At 42.2% G+C, this 25,911-nt stretch overlaps 1 protein-coding gene across 1 annotated transcript in view; it reads right to left on the bottom strand.

The window, feature by feature from the left end:
* KHDRBS3 (KH RNA binding domain containing, signal transduction associated 3) overlaps positions 1 to 25,911 on the bottom strand; it is a 156,627-nt gene that overhangs the window by 70,422 nt on the left and 60,294 nt on the right. The window contains exons 3-4 of the mRNA XM_068525548.1: positions 12,775 to 12,891; positions 6,165 to 6,311 (exon numbers count right to left, since the gene is read on the bottom strand). Coding sequence (XP_068381649.1) covers positions 6,165 to 6,311; positions 12,775 to 12,891 — 264 coding nt within the window. The remainder of the gene's footprint in view (positions 1 to 6,164; positions 6,312 to 12,774; positions 12,892 to 25,911) is intronic.

The following is a 25,911-nucleotide window of genomic DNA, read 5'->3' as shown; positions in this document are numbered from 1 at the left end:
AAGGCGGGAGAAGAATGGGGAGTGACGGCTGTTGGTTACAAGGTTCATTTTGGGAGGTAAAACAAATGGCCCAACTTAGATTAGGGGGACAGTTGCAGAACTCTGCGAATATACTAAAAAGCGCTGAACTGTATACTTTATATGAGTGAATTTTATGCCGTGTGATTTATATCTCAATAAAGATATTAAAAGGAAAAAACAACACACTGGAGGCAGAAACACCAGATGGAAGCACTTAAGTAATCCCAGTACGTGGTAAAGATGGCCTGGAGTAGGGAAGTGGCAGGAAGGATGGCGAAAGGTAGATATGGAGTTATTTATAATGTCTAATTTTATTAGAAATGGTAAAATATTGGATATGGGGGTATATGAACAAAGTCAAGAAGTTTGGTTTCTGGAAGATAAGGAGAGTAACAAAGTGACATCATGATTTAATCAATTTTGTACAGGTCGACTCTTCAATGGTCTATAGCACACAAAAATTGAGCTGTTCTAGAGCAATCAGACATAGGAACTGGAAATTCAGAAGTTAAAGATATGGATACAGAAGTGGGAAGGAAGGCCCCGCACATTACAGAGAAGGGTGTGTCATCACGGCTGGCCCTTGGCAGGCTCCTGGCAGATAACCTCTGAATCCGTGGTGGGTTCTGCCTACTAAGAGTATGCTCCTCACCATTTTACTAAAAATGTGTGATTAATAAATTATTTGTAAAGCACATCCTAAATAAAATGTGCTACCTAAATGCTAAATATTGGCCCTGTTGAAAAGTGTTAGGGGGCAGGACACAAAATTGTATGTGGTTAAAAATTGATTCATGGGAAAAGAAGATAACTGAGGCCCTATTCAAAAATACAATTAAAAATTTAAAAAGAAAAATTTAAAAAAGCAAAGCATTGCTCTAAGTAAAGCTAGGTGATTTACAATGGTGCCACAAAAACTAGAATTAAAGCCTATTTTAAACATCATCTGTGTCAAAGTACATTACCGCAGATAGTGTAGTTAGGAGGGAAAGGAAGCCCAAAAAACAAAAAAACGGAATCTGAGTCAATCACATCTGAGGTTAAGCCTGAATTTACCCAATCGGGCTGACCAGCTATGTGATTTTAGGCAACTTCTTTAAATGTGAGGTAACTGTTTCTTCTGATGTCAGATAGACACTGACATACACACTGTAGTTACAATTTTATTGGTCTTCGAAATAATGTTTTTAAATCAGTAGGGAAACCAAATCACGTATGGTAGCTTATAGACTAAATTATTTTGACAGTTTTACATTTTAATCTAGTCATTAGTAAATTATTACTTCAACTCCCCATCTGAAAAGTGAAACTATTATAACATTAACACCAACACTGCCACCACTTGTGAAGAGGAGAAAATTGATTAGAATTCTAATTAAATATGTGTAAATGGGATTTCTCTAGCCAGTAAGTTTAGGATCTATCTAAATGTGTTAGCCTGGAGAATAGGAAAAAAGTCTTAAAATAAAATCATTAAAAGTAATTTATTAAAAATTCAGTGGGTTCTCTGCCAGAGATGTACTCTTCAGACATATTTGCCCAAATATGCTAATATTTATGTCCAAGGTTAATCCTGGGATCACTGTTTGAATTATAATCTATAAGAAGTAAGTGTCCATTATTTGAAGACTAATTAAATAAATTCTGGAACACGCATATAATGAAATACTACGCAGACATTAAAAAGAATGAAGTGAAACTTTACATATGCTCATATGGACAGAGATCCAAAACAACCTAAGTTAAAAAAAAAAAAAAAAAGAAAGGTTATGAGAGAGCACAGGACTTTCAGGATAACTAAGCAAGGAGCTCAGCAAAGCCTTTCCATAACAGGCAACAATAAAGGCTGACCAAACAGTTAAAAACAACCACTTCAGGACTCTGGAAAGAAGAGTGGGAGTCTGTGGCCATCTTGCCTGCGAGTGCTCCCACCCCTCCTCCCCAGCCCAGATGATGCATAAGTTCCACTAGGATGGGGAAAGCCGTGAAAACCAGTGAAGGATGTTCACGTAATTTTGAAGAAAGTGTGAAATGACTCCATGCCCAGCAGCACGGTCAATATCAGTAGCAATTCTGATAGCAAATGAGTAGAGAAGACCAGTCAATCAGCAAGCCTAATAATCACGTTTTGGGTGGGGCAAGCAATAAACAGACTGGCCAATTAGCCAGAAATTTAACAGCCATGGACTAGCAAAGAAAAAAAGAGATTAAAAAAATCCACAATAACTACAATGTAAAGTTAATCAGAGGAGCTGAATAGCAGATTTAAGATGGCAGAAGAATGAATCAGTGAACTTGAAGTTAATTAAAAGTATTCAGGCTGAAAAACACAGAGAAAAATGGATGAAGAAAAATGAGTCTCAGAGATCTGTGGGGCACCATCAAATGTACCAACATACATATAATGGGAATCCAGGGGGTGGGGGTTGTGGAGGAGGAAGAGAAAGGCAGAGAAATTTTAAAGAAACAATGGTTGAAAACTACCCACATTTGAAGAAAAACATAAACCCACATATTCACATATTCCCTTGAGATAAACATGTACACCACAGTCAAACAGTTGAAAATCAAAGATAAGAAGAAAGTCTGAGCAACAGCAAGAGAAAAACAACAGATTACATACAAAACAACAAAATAATTAATGACTCTTCGCATCAAAAATAGTAGAGGCCAGAAAATAGAAGAATGGCCTCCTACCACCTGAAAGAAAAAACCGTCGACCAAGAATTACATACAGGTATACTTCGGAGGTATTGCAGATTTGGTTCCAGACCACCACAATAAGGCAAATATTGAAATAAAGCCAGTCATACGAATTTTTTAGTTTCCCAGTGCATATAAAAGTTATGGCTAACACTATACTGTAGTCTATTAGTGTGCAATACCACTATGTCTAAAAAAAACAAAAAAGTACTTACCTTAATTAAAAAATACTGCTAACGAATGCTAACCATTATTTGAGCCTTCAGTGAGTCACAGTAGTAACATCAAAGATCACTGATCACAGATCACCATAACAGATATAAAATTAGTAAAAACATTTGAGATATTGTGAGAATTACCAACATGTGACACAGAGACATGACATGAACAAATGCTATTGGAAAAATGACGCCAACGGACTTGCCTGACACAGGGTTGCCACAAACCTTCAATTTGTTAAAACAAAACAAAACAAAACAAAACAAACACAGTATCTCTGAAGCACAATAAAGTGAAGCGCAATAAAAAGAGGTATGTTTGTAAGCTAAACTTTAGGATATAGGTGAAATAAAGACATGCCGAGAAAAAATCTTTTTTTGCTAGCAGACCTATGTTACAAAAAAGACTAAAGGAAGTCCTTCAGGCTGAAAACAACTAACACCATATGTCAACTCTATCCGCATAAAGAAACAAAGAGCACCAGAAATGCTAGATGTGTGCTTTAATATAAACATCTATAAAAATACTGTACTACAAGCCAATATCCCTCATGATTATAGATGTAATAATCCTTAAACTATTAGGGTTTTTTATATGTTTCCAGCAACATATAAAAGGGATTACATATCACGACCAAGTAGAGTTTCACCTGGGACTGCAAAGCTGGCTTGACATCTGAAATCACAAATGCAGCATGCCGTTATTAACAGAATGAAGGAGAAAAGCCACGTGAAGGGCTCAATGGACAGAAGAGCACAGCCCAACACCCATCTGTGACTAAAACAAACCAACCAACCCAAACCTCTCTTACCACCAGGCATAGAAGAGAACTTCTTCAACATGATAAAGGGCAGCAAAAGAAACCCTACAGCTAATAACATCACACTTCATGGTAAAAGACTGAAACTAGCAAAGGGTGTCTATCCTCACTTCTACTCAACAATGCACTGACAGTTCTAGTCAGTGTAATAAGGAAGAAAATAAAATTAAATAAAAAATTAAAGGCATCAGATAAGAAAGGAAGAAGTAAAGCTTTCTTTATTCACAGATCACATGATTCTGTATGTAGAAAATCCTGATAATTCCATTAGAAACACACACACACACTGGAACTAATAAACACATTCAGCAAAGTCACAAGGTACAAACAAGATCAACTGCATTTCTATACACCAGTAACCACCTGAAAATGAAATTAAAAAAAAAAAAACAATTCCGTTCACAATAACATCAAAAAGTATGTAATACTTAGAAATAAATTTAACAAAAGAAATGCAAGCCTGGTATCCTGAAAACTATAAAACACTGCTGAGAAAGAATTTTTAGTATCTCTTAAAAAAATGGAGAGACATTTCCTGTTCATGGACAAGAAGGTGCAATATTGTTAGGATGGAAATTACCCCCAAATTGACTTGTAAGTTCAACCCACTATCAAAGCCCTAGCAAGCTTTCTTTTTTTTTTGGTAGAAATTGACAAGCTGAATGTAAAATACACATAAAAATGCAAAGGAGCCAGAATAGCCAAAACAATTTTGAAAAAGAAGAACAAAGTTGCAGAACTTACACAACCTGGATTTCAAAATTTGCTATAAGGCTGAAGTAATTAAGAGTATGGTCCTGGCGTAAGGACAGGTATATAAATCAATGGAACAGAACTGAGAATCCTGAAATAAATTCATACATTTATATTCAGTTAATCTTCAACAATAGTGCCAAGGCAATTCAATAGGGACAGAATTGTCTTTTTAACATATGGTGCTGGGACAACTGGATATCTACATAGAAAAAGATATATTTAGATCCTAATCTAACACCTTACACAAAAAGTAACTTCAAGTGGATCACAGAGTTCAATGCAAGAGCTAATACCATAAAACATTAAGAAGAAAACACAGCAGAAATTCTTTGCGACCTTGGGTTAGGCAAAGAGTTTTCCGGCCAGCTCAGATTCAAGGTGAAAGAAGCTGGAGCCTACTTCTTGGTGGAAGAGTGTGAAGTGATGGGGTGGGAAGACTGTTGCTGCTACCTTTGGAGAACAGAGTCTGTCCTACTTGGCTAAGCTGGCACTCCCTCGTCCACACTGAATGACCACAAGGACATTAAACCTCTCCTTGGTCTTGTCAGAGTTACAATTTTAAAGTCATTTATATAAATATCTGATTCTTACCTGTCTCTCCCATTATATAAACTCCACAAGGGCAGGGGCCATGTTTTTTATTAGTTCACATGTGTCTATCAAATAGAGAGCACTCGAAAACTCTTGTTTTTAAACTAAATGAATAATAGGATCATCACACTGGCTTGAGGGAACTAATGAAAACCCTGTTAAGCTCCCAAATTAAAATACTTAATACAGTCTTATGCCCTGGCTTTTCCAAGACAATCATGATTCAAAACGTCCTTTCCCTATAAATATGACAGTCTTCCTCACAGATAACATAATCATGACACATGCTCCAGTAGGTAAGTCAATCTACTACACCACTGGGAATCGCTGAACACAGTCTTATCCCAGACAGCTGTTTGGCAGATGTGACAGTTTCTCTAAAATAAACTGTCTGAAGAGCCAACCTGTTCAAGTTTTTGTTTTTTAAATCTAGAACATGCAAATTATACAAAAGACTGAAATTAACTTTTGTAATGGAAATAGGGACATATTCTCTTTAAATGATCACATTCTCAGCAATGTCAGGGTGTCTGAAAAGGATTAAAAAAGACCATCAACTGTTAACAAAAACATAAATACCCGCACAGTGCCTTCCTCTCTGTGTCCGCAGCTCCGTCTCCGTCACGCATTCCTCACGCTGCACAGAAACCACGTGCTTCTGCGCCCCTAAAGCACGCAAGCCTCCGGCGGGGCTGCGCTTACCCACGCGGCACACCAGCACCAAGCACAGCGCTCGGCACGTGGACCGCACCAACGAGCTCGCGCTCGAGAGCAACGAATCTGTGAGGTGACTCAGTGTCACAGCAAGGCTTCGGGCGTGAGACCACAAAGGCACACCAGTGACTGTGCTCTTCAACTTTCTTGCAGTATTACCTAATCTCTTTAAAAATCCCTGGCCTCACAGGTAAAGAAGGAATGATGCCAAGTAATTCATAGGGACACTGTAACGGACAAAGCGCTATGCAAATAACAATTACTGATAAGAACTGTCAAGGATTAAAACAAAGGGAGGACTTTAAAGTACAAATTAACTATCAAGAAAAACTGTACTAACAGGAATGAGGAACTTTTTGATTTCCTCCAGAGCATGTCCCATCCGGGCATAGGCTTCTGCTGGCGGGGCAAACACTTCAATCAGAACATGGAGATCATCATTCAGGTGGAAGTACTTTGCTTCTCCACTTTTCCTCAACTCTTCTTCCTGAAAAAAGAAAAATCATGTTTAGAAGGGTGTCACTGTAAAAAAAGAAGAAGAAAATAAAAACTACCCAAGCTTATCTGGCACGTGGTTATCACAAAAGGTTCACCCAACAGCAAACAACACCTAAGGAAGAAAGTTTAAAACACAAATCTGATCTTGCTGTCCCCAGGCCTTTATGGAAACCCCAAAGGCTTCCTGCTGCGGTGGGAGGGGTCTCAAGTCCTGCCTCTGGCCCAGGAGCCCTCCGGCCATCTCCCCAAGGCCACGCGCTCCGAGCTCCGGCTGCTCCAGCTCCTCCAGCCTCCCCGGCCCAACCCCTCCAGGCGCCGCAGAGAACTGCTTTGTGTTCCTCAGACTGGCCAAGCAACCAAGCTCACTTCTGCACTGGCTACCCTGTGTGCCCCTGAGCTGTCACAAAGCATTTACCACTATCTAAAATGCCTTACTTTTTGCTTGTCCATTTTCTAATTTTTCTCACTTAAGGTGATCACCATGGAGCAGAACCCATGACTGTCTGGTTTGGTGCTGCATGCTCCTTGTCTAGAAAAGTGCTTGGTAGATAGTAGATGCTCAACGAATATTTTTGCATGAATAGGTAAATATTATTTATTCATTTCTATGTTCATTTGCTCATTCATACAAAAAACATTTCTACATGCCAGGCACCATACTCTATCTGAGAATAAAAGAGTGAATAAAATAAATGAAAAATTTTGTTATAGGATTTTATATGATTATGAGAAACATTTAAAAAATTTTTGGTGGGTATAGTGAAATTCAGGGGGGAAAAAAACCCCAGATCGTTAAGGGACCACTAACTTTGCTCCATTATCTTTTTCTAACAAGCCTTTGTTAGAGTAGCAATTACAGAATCTGGTTCTTTTAAAAGTCTTTGTTCGCAACATTAAAATCAGACAGACAGATTAAGATTAGTAGGAACCTACACCTAGAGTGATTTCTAAAAGGCAGGAAACCTTCCTAGCCTCTCCAAAAAACCCACCCCGTAAGAGAGAGAACCCAGGAATTCCTGGCAACAGCACCTGTTGATTCCAAAATTAGCCAAGAGGACAAGGAGGCACACACACCCTTGACTTCACCCCTTAAGGTTTCAACTTTTGTTACTTAACTAATCTGAATTTTTACAAAGAAAAGACAGATCAAAATATAGAGCATGAAAAGGGCAGGGGATTTAGAGTTAGATATACCTGAATTTTAGCCATGGTGGTCACCAGGTGTGTGTGTGAGTTTGAACAGATTATATGTAATCCAACACTTCGTTGGCAAAATCAATTTGGTGTTAACATATGTATATTAATGTAGGTCCACTGGGAAGACTAAAAAGGCAGCTTGTGTAAAGGCCTGGCCAAGGAGACAGTATATATAGTGCCCAGGACACTGCCTTGTACATGGCAGGCACTCAGTAAATGCTAGTTTCCTTCACATTTATGGAAAGTGGGCCAGAAACTGAAAGAAAAGAAGAAAAATATATTTGAAGGGAGAGCAAACATAAGCTACCGTAATATCCTATGCATTTCCTTCAAAATTTGTCAAGTATGAAAAGGACTATTGGGACTTCCCTGGTGGCGCAGTGGTTAAGAATCCGCCTGCCAATGCAGGCAGGGGACACAGGTTCGAGCCCTGGTCCGGGAAGATCCCACATGCCGCAGAGCAACTAAGCCCACGCGCCACAACTACAGAGCCGGCACTCTAGAGCCCGCGAGCCACAACTACTGAGCCCGTGCGCCACAACTACTGAAGCCCGCACGCCTAGAGCCCGTGCTCCACAGTAAGAGAAGCCACCGCAATGAGAAGCCCGTGCACCGCAACAAAGAGTAGCCCCCCCTCGCCGCAACTAGAGAAAGCCCACGCGCAGCAACGAAGACCCAACGCAGCCAAAAATAAATAAATTAAAAAAAAAAAAAAAATAAGGAAAAGGACTATTCTTTCATGCCAACGGTGGACTAGTTCTTGTTCTAATCAGAACATTTCCAATCATTTGATCTGACTCTGCCTTTCACAGCTGAAGTCTTAGAAACTGGATTCTATGCACAGTAGTTCATCTTTGAAAGCATGAACTACTGCAATGAACATTTCTTATCTTTTTCTAATATGGCACCAAACTAATGCTTTTAATGAGAGATTATAATTGTTGATTCACAGGCAAACATTTCCATTGCTATTACAAACTTACGCTGGAACAGGAAGGCCCTCTTACCATAACCACAGCTGTCACGCAGCTCCACAGAGTGAGCAGTTATGACTGGTTACTTCTTGGGTTAATGATGGGAGGCAATGCAGTGTTTGGGGAAGAACACAGAGTGTGTTTGAAGTTCTGCTTTCAAACCCCAAATCCAGCAACTGGTCATGTTACTTTATCCCCATCTTGAAGAGGTGATTTTAAAATGGGTGGTAATAGTGTAGCGTCTACTGCTCAAAGGGTTGTTGTAGGTAACAGAGGAGTGGTTGTAACAGTCATTAGGAGTTATTAGTAATAAAGGAATTGTAGTAATTCGGAAGACACAAGAAGTCTTTAGAATTATGCCTACCACATAATAAGCACTCAAGTGATAACTATAGTAATGGTAACTACTATTACATAACAATAGTGTTAATTATTCTATTATTCTATAATATAGATGAGGTGGGCAAAATGTCTAGCATGTTTGGCACAAACTGAAGGCTCCACAGACCGTAGCATTATAGTGATTATTATGCCACATAACCACCTGATACATGTCAGTAATGACTCCTATAATATCATCAATGTAGCAAATACAAGAAGAAAATGAATTATGTTCACATTAGAATTTAAATGGTGAACACTTTGAAAATCCAAAAGGATGAGATTTTAATACTAAGGAATGGAAATCTCTTTAGAAATAAACACTGTTAACTGAGAATTTTCTGTAGACTAAAAATTAGTAAAAAGGATCAACTGAAACCAGTATTCAGGAGTTCAGGCGGTGAGGATCTGATTACGATACAGCAGATGGTACACCTGTCTACTTAAATTATCACCTGTGGTTACTGTCAGTGAAATGCTTTTGAAGGTGTAACTGACGGACCACCTGGCCCAGTATGACGGGCGAGAAGGAGACATGGTGGGCCGGGTGGGGTGAAAGGGGCTGCTTCTACTGTATTGAAGAACTTAAAGAAGGAAATGACAGACTCAGCACTTGACATTATCAGTTCAAGGCCCAAAGAGCCAGAAGTATCCCGGAAGGTTTTACTGCTTATGGCCACAGGCTGATGGAGTCAACAGACCAGGCAGAGTTCAGGCGTGTGCTAATGACCAGGTTGCCTGGTCATCGCTGTGGGAGACTTAGGACGGTGTCTGGAGGACAGTGAAAATCTGAGAGCTGGACTGGCAACTTTTGGAAAGATTCAAGTAACTCTGAGTATACGAACGCTAAAGTCCCACTGAGCCTTCCACACTGGCAGAAGCCTGTCTCGAACAGCCAAGGTAGTTCCTTGAAAGGAGATGACAATTCTCATGCTTTACTACTGCTACCCTCTATCACCTCCTGGCCTAAGATCAGATCCCTGCTTGCCCCAGGGATGCAGAGAACAAAAGAGCTAAGCTCAATCTAGAGGAGAAGGCTGCGTGAGTACAGTAACTGTAACGTCTCCTGGTGTGTGTGCACTGGACACTTCCTCCCAGTCTTCCCAATAAGGATCGGGGACCTTTTACTAGAATGACTGTGCACTGAGATGAAGAAATACTCACACAGTTTGAGGATTAACAGACTTGCCTCTGAGCAAGTGCTGCTCCACTGAAGGCCACCGACGAAAGTGGGGCTTAAGGGGTCAAGAGGTAAAGGGCTTCTGCTCCTACTCCCTTGACAGTGGGCCCAATGGGCTATGCCACTTCCTCAGTTTCTAGGTGTCTTGATGGAATGTAAATGCTCAGCCACTTGCAGAATCCCCCTATTGACTTGCTGACCCATGTGGTCAAGGACACAGAAATGAGAGGATTAGTGAAGGGGTGATAAGTGGTCTGGGAAGAGGCCCAAGTGTGTAAGAACAGGGAGCCCCACGTGAGGCAGAGCATGCACTCAGTGACCAGGCAGCCAAGGGGACCCACTGTAGCAGATGTCAAAGCACCTCATTCCCCAGCCACCTCAATGCTACTCAAAGGACTCATGAACAAAGTACCTATGGTGACAGGGAAAGAGGTATTGTTTTTGTTTGTTTGTTTTCTTAATTTTTATTGGAGTACAGCTGCTTCACAATGTTGTGTTAGTTTCTGCTGTACAGCAAAGTGAATCAGTTATACGTATACATATATCCCCTCTTTTTTAGGTTTCCTTCCCATTTAGGTCACCACAGAGCACTGAGTAGAGTTCCCTGTGCTATACAGTAGGTTCTCGTTAGTTATCTATTTTATATGTAGTAGCGTGTATAAGTCAATCCCAATCTCCCAGTTCATCCCCCCGCTACAGGGAGAGCGGTTATGCATTACTCCACAACAACACGGATTCCCCTCAAAAAGGACTCCAGGCCACTGCCGCTGCTGACTGTCTAATACGCCAGCAGCAGAGAACCACCACCAGCCCTTAAAATGGCAGCACGATCTGGGAGGACCACCAGCCCTGCTAGCGAGCTGATGCTATTTAGGATCCCTTTCATTAAACGCACAGCCAGGCACTTGTTATTTTTGGACATATAATCTGGCCAACGACCCTGCTTCCCTTCTACCTGTAAAAGGATCTTTGGGGGCCCTGATCACTGCCGCCATAGCACAAAATGTTGCTTCTCACCAAGGAACTCCCTTAATAACAAACAAGAGCGGCACAAAGTCTATGGGCTTCATTGGTCATATCATGGACCTCATTACCAGATGGCCTTCCTGGAAACTTAACTAAGATATCAGCAAGGATGGGATACTTTCCAACGAGATACACATAATTTCTGACCAACTGACCAATATACAGTTCCACTTGCTCCTACTGCCAGAATAGATGAGTCAGGGAATCAGAGTAACATCATTTGAGACAGTGATGTTTAGTGAGCAGTCAACCTAACCTGGCCATGCATTAGAATCCTTTAAACACCTACTGGAGATTCATTTTGAGGTTTCACCCTAAACAGGTTGGTGCATGGGACTCACTCACTCACTCTCTCTCCATATATATATATATATATATATATATATATATATATATATATATATACATATATATATACACACACACACACACACACACACACAACACAACACACACACACACACACATATATATTTTGGCCACACCGTGCAGCATGCGGGATCTTAGTTCCCCGACCAGGGATCGAACCCATGCCCCCTGCAGTGGAAGCGCAGAATCTTAACCACTGGACCACCAGGGAAGTCCGGGACTATATTTTTAAACAGCATCCCATATGAGCCTGACATATAGCCATGTTCTAATCAAATAATATAATGAACTTCCCTGATTAACCCAATAATGTATTTAGTTTCTCTGAATCTCACTTTTCTTACATAAAATAAGGAAAATGTTATGTATCTGTCATCATTTTTCCAAGGATAACATGGAGTAACGCATGTAAAATGTCTCACAGAGTGCCTGACTCACAGTGCCTGTTCAATAAACAAATGGTGGCTTTTTTTTTTTTAATTATAAAAGCTACTGTTAAATGGACTTTTTTGTGAGGAGGCTGGATTTTGTCTAAATAACTTTTTTGTCTGACACAATCATTTCATGGAAAGTGATCACTCAATGTGGATTTTGTTCTCTGTAATATAAATCTTTTAATAATGAGAGAACAACAAAGTAATAATGGAACAACATAAGCGACAGCACATTATGAAATGTGAAAATTTCTTTCAGAATTGGTATATTTAAGAAAGTGATCAATAAAAATAACTCAGTAATTTTAGCTTATTAAGAAGAAGAGGCAGTTATGTGAATACATGCACATAAAACTATGTGTTAAAATAGGAAGTAATTATTAAAACATTTACAATCAATTTTAACTTGGTAAAATGCATAGGATATCAAAAGAAAGGCAAAAACAGCAAATAAAAGCATATACTTTATAAAGTCAACAATATGAAACACAGGCGTAGAAAAAAAGACCCGAAAGAACTAATCTAAAATGCAAATAATGATGGTGAGACTATAGATAACTTTTTATTTCTCTTCATGATAATTTCAATACCACTGTACTTTCTAGAAGGTATTGCTTCTAGAATCAAGAGCACAGGTGCTACAATTTCACTCTATAAATAAAAATAATAGTTACAGATTTTGGTTTAAGATACTACATATTCTGAAACTGGCCAGAGTGACCGAATTTTCTAAATAGTATCACAAATATATCACTATATATAGCATTTTCACATAATTTCATTTGAGGTCCTAGTTAGCTTTTATATCATATGTACTAATACCATGGATGATCTAAAAGTACATTATATAACTTGACTAAAAAAGTAGCTATTGTTTATAATAAGTATTACCTTTGCCTTGTCTCTCATGGAGCCTTTTCCAAGGATGGACATTTTTGTCAAGGTTTCTTCTTGTAAGCGCTTCAGAGAATTGCCACGTGGCCCCAAAAGTTTTCCCACAAAGTTGAACTAGGAGAAACAAAAGAACAAATTTGTAACATTCATATCTGAGGAAAGTAATTTATTTTTTGAATTTTAGTAAACACTGCAGTCAGTATGCTACACATCATTGACTAACGACAAGTATTTAAGTTCCTGCTACATTCATCACCCTATAATGTTTCCCACAAACCACATAAAACAGGGCTAAAACAAACAAACAAACAAACCAAAAAACGATGTATTTCCTTTTACCAGATCACTTCAGTGATGGCTGTATTTTACAAATTTTATCAATAAATGAAGTTAATTCCCAGAATTCCTTAGTTGCCATCCTGACAATTTCAGCACACATTCAATATCAACCACGAACAGTGCTGGAATTAGACTGTTGGTGAGGAAAAACGACACCAAATGTCCTGTAATGTGCACTAAACTGGTCACCATGGAGTGTCTGGGTTCTTCTACCTGGTCAGTACTTAAGCCTCGGTTAATCAACCACTGAGTGCACCGGCCTAGATGAGTGCTACGCCTTCAGTGGCTGACCAAAGCTTTATGACAAAATCCACCTATCTATTTAGCCTAGACGCAGAGGGTTCTTTATTCAGCATGCAGAGTAGCAGTGAATTAATTAAGGGTACTACGGACTCTGAGGATAGACTGTCATGGCTGTAAAACCTGGCTTTTCCATTTTCCTGCTGAGTGACCCTGGGCTCGGGGTCACTAGACCTTGGTTTCCTCATCTGTAAAATGGGAATGAATGATGAACGGCAACAGGACCTCCCCTTGCAGGGTATTTTGAGGATTAAATGGGTCAACATAAACAAATCATTTAGAACAATGCTTGGCACATAATAGAGAATAAATACATACAACTGAATGAAATAATTATTGATAGGAATTTCACACAACTTCTAAAAGCCTTACAATAATTATGAATTCTTCTTGCTTCCAAATAGAAAGTCAGCCCTATTTACCGCGAGAGAAACTGTTCTCTTTGGCAGGATTCTTGATCACAAACTCATGTAGCTGCTGCTGTGATATCAGCCACCTTCCATGACCCATGCCACTGCCGTGCTGTTGCTGTTTTTAAGAGAAAACTGTTCCTCATGTCTCTAACTATGGTAATGAAAGTAATTTTCCTGAAATATGTACTTTTAAAAGACCAAAATGGTATTTTTTCCTTGCCCACTTTCAATTTTATTGGTCTTCAACAAAAACTAAATTATCTATTTTTAACCTTCACATGTCACCTTTTTTTTGCTTTTTTAAATTTAAGTAAATTACTTAAAAAATATAGAAGTGAGGTGCACAGAGTTTAAAATATCAAATACTACTACAAGGTGAGGGGTAAAAAAAATCAATGTCTCAACCCACCCTCCCTCATTCTTGTTTCCTGTTTTCTCTGCTTTATCTTTCTGGAAATCCTACTATCGGATATTGGGCCTCCTGAGTTGGATCTCTAAGTTTCTCTCTGATTTTTCCTCCCTCCTTCACCTCTCTCTGTCTTACTTTCTGGGAGATTTAATTACGTTTCCTACATATCTACTGATTCTCTCATTTCTGCTATCACATGTTTCACTACTAACAGCATTTTCTTATATCTGTCCCTTCCTTATGGCACTTGAGACATTTCATGGAAGTGATACCAGTTCTTATCCTCCCGAGGCGTCAATGGCGGTAGCTGTCCCCTCCCCGACGCCATGGACCTCACAGAGCCTGCTTCTTCCCACAGATTCCCCTTACCCTCCACGTTCTGAGAATCTGTTTCTTGCTACACTATGGCCTTTCCTCACATGACTGGTAATCCTCTGCTATTTGTTTCTAAAAATTTTAAATTGAGGCTCAAACAGGCTAACTGGATGTTCTGCTTCCACACATGCAATCTGACAACTGGACATAACAATTCACTGCAACACAGCAGCCCAGTTTTTTCACCCAAAGCTACTCAAATATCAAGATCTGTATTTCTTTTTCCTTGTGCTAGGCATTTCCCTGAATAGGAATTCCCCAACTTCCTAGGAGGAGGTATATAAGCCTGGCTGCGAGAATACGAAGAATACCATTATGAAGCCCACACACCCCTATTTAAAGGAAATAATTCCCACATTTTCAGTGTGGCATCTCACTGCAGCCCTCAGCTGTATCCATCTGGGTCTTAGAACCTCAAGTTCCTCTTATTCAAACTCTTCAGGAAATCTCTCGGCTGTTGCTAGGTTAAGAAGGGCAGATGCCTGGTTTTCTCAGCTGGGAGAGGATCCAGGGGTCTAACTACTTCCAGGCACACTTTCCACCAAGTTCCCTCTTGTCAGTTCCACCCCCTAAATTCACATGCAGCTAACTGGTAGCCACAATTCCCGAGTCTTCTGGAGGTTTTCCCACACTAATAGGCATGTTTCTGGTTGGCTTTCTCTTGCCCTGCAGGCTCAGGATGCTGCTTTCTCTGGTCTTTACCAGAGAAAGTCATTACCATTCATCCATGTATTTTGCAGCCACCAACATTTTTTTTCTTTTTTTTTTTTTAACATCTTTATTGCAGTATAATTGCTTTACAATGTGTTATCCATTCATCTGTCGATGGGCACTTAGGTTGCTTCCATGTCCTGGCTATTGTAAATACAGTGCAGCACCAAATTTTACTAACATCGTTTGCCCATTGTTGTCTCACACTCCCATTCTTACCTTCATAGATCAGTGCCTTTTTAATTCATTTATATTCATTTTAGCAGGTTTCAAGGATAGCATAAAAATTAATTTGTATTCAAACAACCACATTTATATCACGTCTGTAATAGTTAAATATCTCCCAATTAATAAAAATTAAGAGACCTTAGAAAACATCCAGTCCAAACATCTAATTTCATACCGAGGAAACTAAAGTCCACAGAATGATACGATTTACTCAAAGTCACCTGATAAAACATAAAACCACGAGATTCCATATAAGAAGGAAGAGCATTTTATATGCAGTTTTCTTTCTCCATTTAACTTCTGTTAGTCTTTTGCTCACAGAAAGTATATAAACGCGCATTTTGACCATCGGAAGCACTTCCGCTCTCTTCTTTGTCACCCACCGCACACTGCATGTTAGTCGCGTCGCCCTGGTCAAGTTACCCTCGTGAGTCGCAGGCGCCTCATCCACAACACAGGGGTCAACGCCTACTGCGGGCGCCTGATGCATGAATTAATACGAAAATGCACAAAAATCACCTAGCAGAGCAGCCGGCAGACTGTGCACTCTCTGTGCCAAATCAGTTAAGTAATGAATGGATGAATTTAACTATCGTGAACATACGTAAGTTGGGGTGAACAATGCCCACCTCGTACGTGTACAAGGTTGCCGAGAAGCCACCGCCTGGAACGACACGGCCGCACCCAGGCCACCCAGGTGGGTCGAGGGGCTGAGCTCTGTCTGGGAGTCGGGGTGCGAGGTAGAACCAGGCGTGTGGATGCCGACCGCCTGCACAGCTGAGCCACACACGGCGATGGGCCCGGTTGCCTGCCTGGGGCCTCCCCGGCAGGCGTTTGGAGACAGCCAGAGTACCTGGTGACAGTGACTGTGGGCCACCAGCGCACTAGTGGTCAAAGGCCTACAGTCACGCATCAGCATGGGTGGGGCGCCCCTCACGGCGAGGAAGGGGCTTGTGTAAAACGTCAGTCGTGCCTGTTCAGCAGCCCTGCCGGCTGAAAGGAGGAGCCACAGGCCTGTTTACTCTGCTTCCTCGGCTCGAAGCCCTTGCTGCTGCCTCCCTCAGATCACAAGTCCAATTCCTCCTGGGTTCTAGAAGATACCCCCCCCACGCGCACCCCTGAAGCCCACCACGGCCTGCACCTGCGGCGGGGCCTAAGCCACCTACGGGTGAGAACGTTTCCGACTTCACATGAGCAGCTGAGCAGCACAGCCCTCCGACCTGCCGAGTTCTACGACCCACCGAGGGTCCGGCCCACCTGCTCCCGACCTCTGAGGCGTGTCGAGGGCTCCCTCTCGCCCGCGGAGTGATCCCAGCAGTGTCCTCAGCCCACCAAGCCTACCACGGCTGTGGTGCACAGGAGTCGTCACGCTGAAGGGGCATCATGAAGATGAAGAGGTAGCGCACACAGCGCTGAGGGCTGGGACCTGCTGAATGTCTCTGGAGCCCTCGCACCCTCTGCACTCCTGGGAACGGCTCACTGCAGGGAACTACTCTTCCCCAGACGCGGGCAACCCCCTTGCTTCTCTAGGCCGGGCACAGACCCTCCATTCTTTGTGCCATAAAAGATTAGCTGTTCTTTTTGTCTCCACTGATCAGTCAGAGAATGCCCCTTAACCTGACGTGATCAAACTTCAGGTAAGCTTCTGTCCTTTCCTCACACAGGCAACCTGGGCCGGCACAGGCCCTCTGCTCCCAGGGACCAGCCTTGGGTGAGACACTCTCTGACGCCTGTCCCTTCCTGCCCCCCGTCCTCCACCCACGTCCCTGCACCTTCCCGGCCTCGTCCACTCTCTCTGTGGTCTGACCTCTGAGACACTGACAGGCCTCAGGCTCACAGTTCTCCCTATCACAACAGCAGCCCCTTTCCCTGATCTTCCAGAAATCCTTCCAAATATAAAGTCTGTCCTTCCTTAAGTCAGGATTTGTTTTCTATTTGATGAGTGTATTGGCAAGACACACAGTAAGAACCTAATACATTTTAGCCTTCATTTTTACTAATGATTTCATTTGTGCGCAGATTTGAATAGAAGGTAAAAGTGTTATTTCCAAGACCAATGATTTTTCTCCAGATGCCAATTATTATATGACAAATATACTACCGTATTACAAATGTTACAACTGTAAATAGGAAACTTTTCAAATGATTATGAAGATGGTAAACCAACATACAGTATATTTGAGTTTTACCACATAACGGATAAGACCCAATAATTATGTTCTTCCCCAGTAAAGATCAAGGAAGAACTAGCTTTAATTGATCTAAACTACATTTGTGACATGACACTGTTCTACGGGGACAATTACAGTTAAGCGGTCATTTCATAAACAACTAAGCCTCAATCGAGGACATGTCACTGTCTCCATTAAAACGTTTCCCTTAATTGGGTGCTCACCAAAAAGTTGATTAGTCTAACAAAGGGATGCTTTATCGACCTCTAACTCAACACTAAAACTGAACCTGTAACCTCTGCCAACGTAGCAGCAGCAAATACGTTATTCTTCCCAGCAAATGGCACTACCGTCCATGCAGCAACTCAAGCCAGAAACCTGACACTCATTCCATGAGGGCAGTGACGAGGCCTTTTGCAGTCACTGATCCAATACCTGTGCGGCGAGGGCATTCAGTCAATGTCCAGTGAATCAATGAACTATATCCTAACAACGTTACCTCCTAAGTCTCTCTTAAACCTGCCTGTTTTCCTGTAGCCTCACCACAACCACTAGCCCGGCCATCACCATCCCTCACCTCGCCCACTGCACAGAATTCCCTCTCTGTATCCACTTCTAACTCCTTGGATCAGCAGAGAGGTCTTAACCCAAAGGTGACCTTGTTATATCTGTGTTTCAAACAGGACTGTCCAACTCCCCTCCGAGCAAGTCCTCATGCCCTGGAACTGCTGTGCAAGGCCCTCTCCAGCACAGCTCCTGCTCACCTCCCCAGCCTCACTCTCCTGCTTTTGACTTTAGCCATTCTGGACTCATTTCAGCTTCTCAAAATTACCGTGTTCCAAGAACTACCCATTTCAGCTCAGATGAAGAGCTTGTGAAGAACGTCACTCTCACCCTTAAAACAGGAAGAAAACGGAACAGAATACAAACTAATGCTGAAGTGCCAAGGCAAACACTAACCACACAACTGGAGAGAGTACAGACACCTGCGGGGAGAGATAAGACTCAAGCATCTGCTTCTCTGGACGTGGGACGAGCATGAGAACAGAGAAGACCAAAAGCCCCAGAATTAAGAGAGTTGATACCTTCTCAAAGGTTTTTCCTGCAGGAACTCACCACCACCCACCCCACCCCCAACCCCCAAGTGCTCACAGGGAAGATCAGGGAAGAATCCTGAGACCACTTGCCCTGGCTAGTGGAGGAGAGGAAAACAGCCTCTACTGAAATCTACTCAGAGCCATATCCCCTACCCCCCCTCCTAAACAAAGGCCTTAATCTGCAGGAGGAAGGGCAACAAAACCCACTTTGCTTTGTTTCTTAAAATATTGACAAAATCAACAAAACATGTACTGAGATCAGTGTCCAGCCCTCAGGAAGTGTTACTCTCGCTACAACACTGGTGAAGTGCAAACATGTTCTAGGCGCTGGGTGGAGAACAGAAACAAGCAATGGCCGCACCCTTCCTGAGCCCCATCTGCTCACAGAAGAGGCGGATGACAAACAAGAGAAACAGAAGCGTAGACACACTGTCTGTTAATTACTGCTAAGCGTCTATTGAGGCGGGCAGAAGGCAACTACAGAGAGCGTGGGTAACCTTGGAGGGCTGAGCAACGTCACACCAGGCTGGCCTGTGATGCTCAGCTCGGCTGCGTCCTATGCAAGGATCTGGAAACAGAGACTTTCCGGCACTGTGAATAGCAAGTGCAAAAGCCCTCAGGCACTAAGGACCTTCTTTGAAATAAGAAGATGGCCAGCCTGCTGGAGCAGAGCAACTAGGGTGGGGAAGTAAGAGGCAGAGTCATCCATCCAGGCTAATAAGCGCTTGGACCTAATTTGGAGTCTAAGATGGTTTCAGTTTTTCTTTGTAAAGAACAAACGCAACACAGCCAGCCCTTTCCTGAGCTCAGCAGAGTCTGACAGGCCTGGGGCTGCTCCTCCAGGCACCTCCTCGACACTCTCAGCCCCCTCACTCCCTCTCCTCCTGCCTTCTCTTCTCCCACTTACCAAACTATGGTTTAAGACATTTCCTTTCAGGTTGTACTCCTTGGAAGAGGAAATGTGTTTTGCTCAACTCTGAAATCTTCTCCGTATCTTCACCCCGGTCTTCCGTCTTAATACACACAGTAATACTCAAAAAAAAGAAAACTTGTACTGGATCAACAAAAGCAAAAGAACAGGTTAATAAATTCTGGGTCCAGGAACCTAGTCTTCTGCTTATCGTTGCTTTATTTTAAAAAGGCCACGGCTGTATCAGCAGTAACATAAAATCAAAACACTCTGTGGCACAAAAGGAAAGGAATTTCAAAACATAAAGTCCTCTCAATGGTAGAGTCCCTCCTGCTCACTATGGCAAAAATGCTCAAAAGCGCTACGGTATCTCACGTGACTATAACATGAACTACTTAACGCTCCTTTTACATTAGTTATTTTTCTTAAATGCACTTCACTATTTCATCGACAGAACAGTCTGGGATAAATCTCATACGTGCTAAAAGCAGCTTCCTTTGGTCCATTACAGTCCCTTCTCCCCCTCATCATCCTCCCACCTGACCCTAAAACCCCAGTCTGCGGCCGACATACACACAGCCGCACCTGCCTTGGTAAGTAGGAAATGAGGGACTAGGTTATGCTTTAATGACATCTTGGGCATCTACTGTTGCGTAACAAACTAACCCAAAACGTAACGGCCTTGAACAACCACCGTTTTATTTATTTGCTCACAGTTCAGCAATCTGAGCCCTGGGGGGAGTTCTATGTGGCAACAGCCAGACCAACTGCGGCTGGAGGACCCACTTCCAAGACGGCTTATTCCCGTGTCTCTTAAGTTGGTGGCGGCTGTCAGATGGGGACCTCAGTTCTTATTGGTTTGATTCTCCTCCACCTGGGTATCCCAAGCTTCCACCTCCCACAGTGGCCTCGGGGTGATAGGACCTTTGCAAGGTATATGTCTTCCAAGGTCAGAAAAGCAGAAGCTGTCAGGCTTCCTTAAAGCTCCAGCCTGGAAGTTCACATCTTGTCAGTTAAAGGGAGCTGCAGGGTCAGGACAGACTCAAGGGAAGGGCACGATCACAGGGAGTGGCCACTGGGGGGCGCACTGCCACAGACAAAAAACAACAAAGCAGTCATTTATCAAAAAGTTTTAAGAGCCTCAAACATCATGGTCTTTTCTAGGCCTAGCAATCACCTGCCTGCCTTCCCTTCCTTAAGAGGGGATGGAGGTGGCACCCTCTGAGGGCAGAGACCCTGACTGACCCCCCTGAGCACCTCAGCTACAGACGAGAGCAGCACTAGCTCCCAACAGGCAAAAGCAGCATTTCATGCGCTGGAAGCGAATGATGAGTGCCGACCAAAGTTAACGTCCGAAATGTACCAATCACTACCCAAGATTTAATTAAAACGAACCCTAAAATATACCACACAGGCACAGATGGAAGGAGGCATATTTTGGGTATATGGTCCTAACTGTCCAACATCTTGTAATTGAGCGTCGTATAAAATCTACATGTTTATTAAAAATGATTAAAAAGGCATCTGACTGGGGCTTCCCTGGTGGCGCAGTGGTTGAGAATCTGCCTGCCAATGCAGGGGACACGGGTTCGAGCCCTGGTCTGGGAAGATCCCACATGCCGCGGAGCAGCTGGGCCCGTGAGCCACAATTACTGAGCCTGCGCGTCTGGAGCCTGTGCTCCGCAACAAGAGAGGCCGCGATGGTGAGAGGCCCGCGCACCGCGATGAAGAGTGGTCCCCACTTGCCGCAACTAGAGAAAGCCCTCGCACAGAAACGAAGACTCAACACAGTCATAAATAAATAAATAAAAGGACGTGAATTTCTTTAAAAAAAAAAAAAAAAAGCAAACTGGGCTATTCATTTCAGTAACAGTCAAGTGGTCTTAGTTTGCATTCAATTTCCAATCAGTTTCTCAATCTATTTCATCTGAAGTCTTCACATTACCCACTATAAAAAAAAAATATCTATAAAAAAAAAAAAAAAAAAAGGCATCTGACAAGGACTAAAATAAGGAGATACTGTAATAGATAAACAATGTAATTCATTTCTATAGAGGAAGGTCTGAAGTAGGATGTGAGAAATGAGAGGATATAAAGAAATAAAAAAAACTTTGTTTGGATACAGTATATGTCTCAAGTTTAATGAAGAGCTAATAAATTGTGAGAAAGGAAGGAGGTGAGAGGAAGCAGGTCCGGTGCAGTCCATGGCGACTAAGTGTTCCCCACAGACTATCACGTCCAATGTTCCAGATCTTAAGTTAGGCAGCCAAGAAGGATCCCTGGCCCCTGCACTATCGTTTATATGCACATAAAATGGATGTGAGTGTGTATGCATATATATATATGTATACATTTATTTATTTAAAAATTCTACACCTGATCTACCATTGGGTAATAATATTTCGATCCGTACTTAGGTCAAGAGATTCATCATTAACGATACTGGATGTAGAAAAACAGTCCCAATTTGAAAAGACTGTTCTTCTTACGCCCATCTGGACGGGAGCTGCTCTTGCCCTGTCCTGGTGCTGAGCCTGCACTGGGCACGGGGACGGAGCGGCTCTGCCGTCTTCCTGCTCATTTCGACTGCATCTACAGTGGCCCTGAAGTCGCAGTCTCTTTTGCAACAATCTTTGTCCACTGAAAAAGGTAAGTTAACTAAAACTAGTAGATGCAATCCAAGAATCCATACCGAGGCACATATACAGCTATCCGCCCCAATTACTGAAAGCAAGCGAGTGATTAAAACTTGGTGGGAGGGCTTCCCTGGTGGCGCAGTGGTTGAGAATCTGCCTGCCAATGCAGGGGACACGGGTTCGAGCCCTGGTCCGGGAAGATCCCACACGCCGCGGAGCAACTAGGCCCGTGAGCCACAACTACTGAGCCTGCGCGTCTGGAGCCTGTGCTCCGCGACAAGAGAGGCCGCGATAGTGAGAGGCCCGCGCACCGCGATGAATGAGTGGCCCCGGCTTGCCGCAACTAGAGAAAGCCCTAGCATAGAAACGAAGACCCAACATAGCAATCAATCAATCAATCAATCAATAAATCTTTAAAAAAAAAAAAACAACTCGGTGGGAGCTTCTGCCTCGGAGAATCCCCTCTTCTACTCCAGCATCCTATCTCACTGTGCACACAACTGTCCCGCACTCACATGTGCCAGGTAATAGTACTAGCGTTAACCTGTGTAATAAATGTTAATAAAGCTTAATCTCTTGAACAGGACAATGGGCCCTGGAGCCAGATTTCTGGGGTTCAAATGCCTGTTACTGTGTGATAACATTTAGCAAGTTACTTAACGTCTCTGTTTTTTAGTTTTTCGGAAGTGAACAGGAAATAATCATTCCTTCCTCCTAACACTGTAGAGATTAACACGTGAAAAGTTAACACATGTAAGGCCATTAGAACAGTGCCTGAGATGCAGAAGCCATACGCTACATACATACATTACAATAGAAGTTCTAGCCTGTTCTTCTAGCACCCAAATGTAAGGTTGGACATAACATCCCTCTCTGGAAAACGTCACCCCGTATTCTCTTTCTAGACCTTACCGGAGAGAAAGAATTCAACTGTCAGGAAACACATTTGGTTCATCATCTCCACATTCACCTAATTCCTGCCCAACGGCAAGAATGAAAAGGAAATAAACGAGGTCTGTTTTACCCGTCTTCTTCTCTCGAGAGGAAAAGACCAGATCACTACTTTCACTAGCTTTACGAGCCATTTTAGGTTTCAATAATTTAACCCCTAACACAGTGATTAATTAAATAAACCCACCTTTTAGTTGGTACTCAGAATACTGATCTCATTTGAATTAAGCCAATGTCATAAATGCAAACCTCCAAACAGCAGTAAACCTAGCAACAGACTTGGGACCATGGCATTCATATGAAGTGGAGCAGCCTGTTCGGGAACAGAACACTTGCTTCGTAGGATAGTTACGAATTGAGTCAAGCTTTGGATTACTGACAATAATTTCCACGACTCTGATAATCACCTCTAACGAGAACAATCGCTTTTACACTTTTACATGGGAACTTCAATTTCTAAGGACTAAAAGTCATTGTTTAAATCAATCATTCCTAAATGCTGAGGACTCAAAAAAAAAAAAAAAAAAAGGTAAGATCTCTCATAATGCAGAATATTTCCTACTATATATTCTACCTGTTTATTTGTATCTGTCACAAATCTTTCAGGGCTCCCTAGGCCATATAAAAATCTAATGCGCAAGTACAGCACTGCAGGCTTTCCACGCTAGTCAGCACCATTCCGACGACTGCTACAAACTACCATTCCCCATAATTAAATCATTCTGGCCCAAGAGTTACTCTGTCTTTCCCCCTGACCTCTGCTTGTTAACAGCCTGAATTTATACTTAAGGATTACATTTAATTCCACCTGTAATTCTTTCTCCAGAAATAACTCTCCCTCACTCTTTTAAAATCTTGCAGTGTCCATCTACCTCTCCTATGTTAGTTCAGTCTTCACCCTATATTATTTAGTAAAATTTACTCTGTTTCTCCTGTTAGACTGTAAATCCCTGGAGAGTAATTAGGATCCATATTTTATTCATCATCCTTCCTGCGTAATGATTTCTCAATACATACTTGTGAAACTAAAGTTTATTTTGCCCCAAACCAAATGGCATTAGTCAACATAGTTTTTATTGATTTTCTTTGTTGCAGAAATTACTGCAACATATTAGAGCTATATAAATACTATTATTTAAATTTATTAATTTGCCAACCACAAATCACTAAGCATTATTGGTAGTGGCTGAGATTATTTGGTATCGCTCCACTGACTGTAATTTTAACACAGTATCTACTTCTAAATGGTAAACAACCCTACTTATTTAGACATCAGCAACCCTGAAAATCAATCAAGTAAAGTACACAAGTAACTTCTTCAGGAGATGACATGGGCAAGATCACACACACAGTGACACACCATCTGAAATCATCTACTTTATGTACTTTTTAATCTCTGTATGCTCAAAGCTGGATTATATTCTTTGGGCGGGGGTGGGGGACTGGTGGACAGCAAAACAAATAAAACAAGCAATGTAGCCCATATATACTTAAGTTTAATCCAGAAAATCCCAGACTGCAATAGTCTGGCTTCAAGTGTGGAGAATGGGATGGAGGATTTGAAACTGGATAAGAGGCTATTACAAAAGACCGGGTGATGGATGATAGTGGTCTAAAGTAAGGAGTGGCAGTGGAATGCAGAGATAGAAATAGATGTGAATTACTTTAGAAGTAGAAGTAATAAAATGTATATGTCATTGTACTTCAAGAATGGAGGGGGAGAGGTAAATGCAGGAGAAATTAGTAGACAAAAATGATATGCTAGTTTTAGGAATGGGCTCTTAGATACAGGGGCTGTCTGTCATTCACTAAAATAGGAGCACAGGGAAAGGTCCAGGTTTGCCAAGAAGAGGTATGAAGTTCACTTATGGACACATCAAATATAAGACGTCTGCAGGATATCCAAGTGGAGGTGGTCCAGTAGGTGTTCAGCCTGATGAGATGGAGGGGGAGAGGGGGAGAGGGCAAGAGGGGGAGAGGGAGAAAGGGAGAGAGAGGGAGGGAGGGGGAGAGGGGGGAGGGAGGGAGGGAGAGGGGGGAGAGAAGGAGAGAAGAGAAAAAGAGAGAAAAGAGAAACGGAGGGAGAGAGGGAAGGGGGGAGAGAGAGAGAGAGGAAGAAAGAAAGAGAAAGAAAGAGAAAGAAAGAAAGAAAGAAAGAAAGAAAGAAAGAAAGAAAGAAAGAAAGAAAGAAAGAAAGAAAGAAAGAAGAGAAAGAAAAGGAGAGAGAGAGAGGAAGGAAGGAAGGAAGGGAGGGAGGGAGGGAGGGAGGGAAAGGAAGATGTGACACATCTGGTGTCAGAAAGCTAGTAAATGGCAGAGCTAGTAGGCATAACAAAGAGGGGCTGACTTCTAAACCTGACTGCTTTCCCCTCTGTAACTGTCTCAGTATCAATGTATATACTAAGTGCCCTCTGTTTCATGTAACTGTGTGTCAATTACTTGTTTTGAGAAAAGTTCATAGTTTGGGCCATTTAATGAATTTCTGCCATTTTACTCCACTGCGGGGTGGGGGGGTGGGGGGGTGGGGGTGGAGGTGAGGTGGGTGGAATCCTAGAAGAGAGGGGTTAAGCTTTGTTCATATTTCCTGTGTCCAA

Source organism: Eschrichtius robustus, chromosome 17 (genome assembly GCF_028021215.1).
Source record: "Eschrichtius robustus isolate mEscRob2 chromosome 17, mEscRob2.pri, whole genome shotgun sequence".
In the NCBI taxonomy this organism is placed as follows: domain Eukaryota; kingdom Metazoa; phylum Chordata; class Mammalia; order Artiodactyla; family Eschrichtiidae; genus Eschrichtius; species Eschrichtius robustus.
The sequence above is the reverse complement of the archived record's forward strand: the minus strand, read 5'-3'. Positions and strand labels throughout refer to the sequence as shown.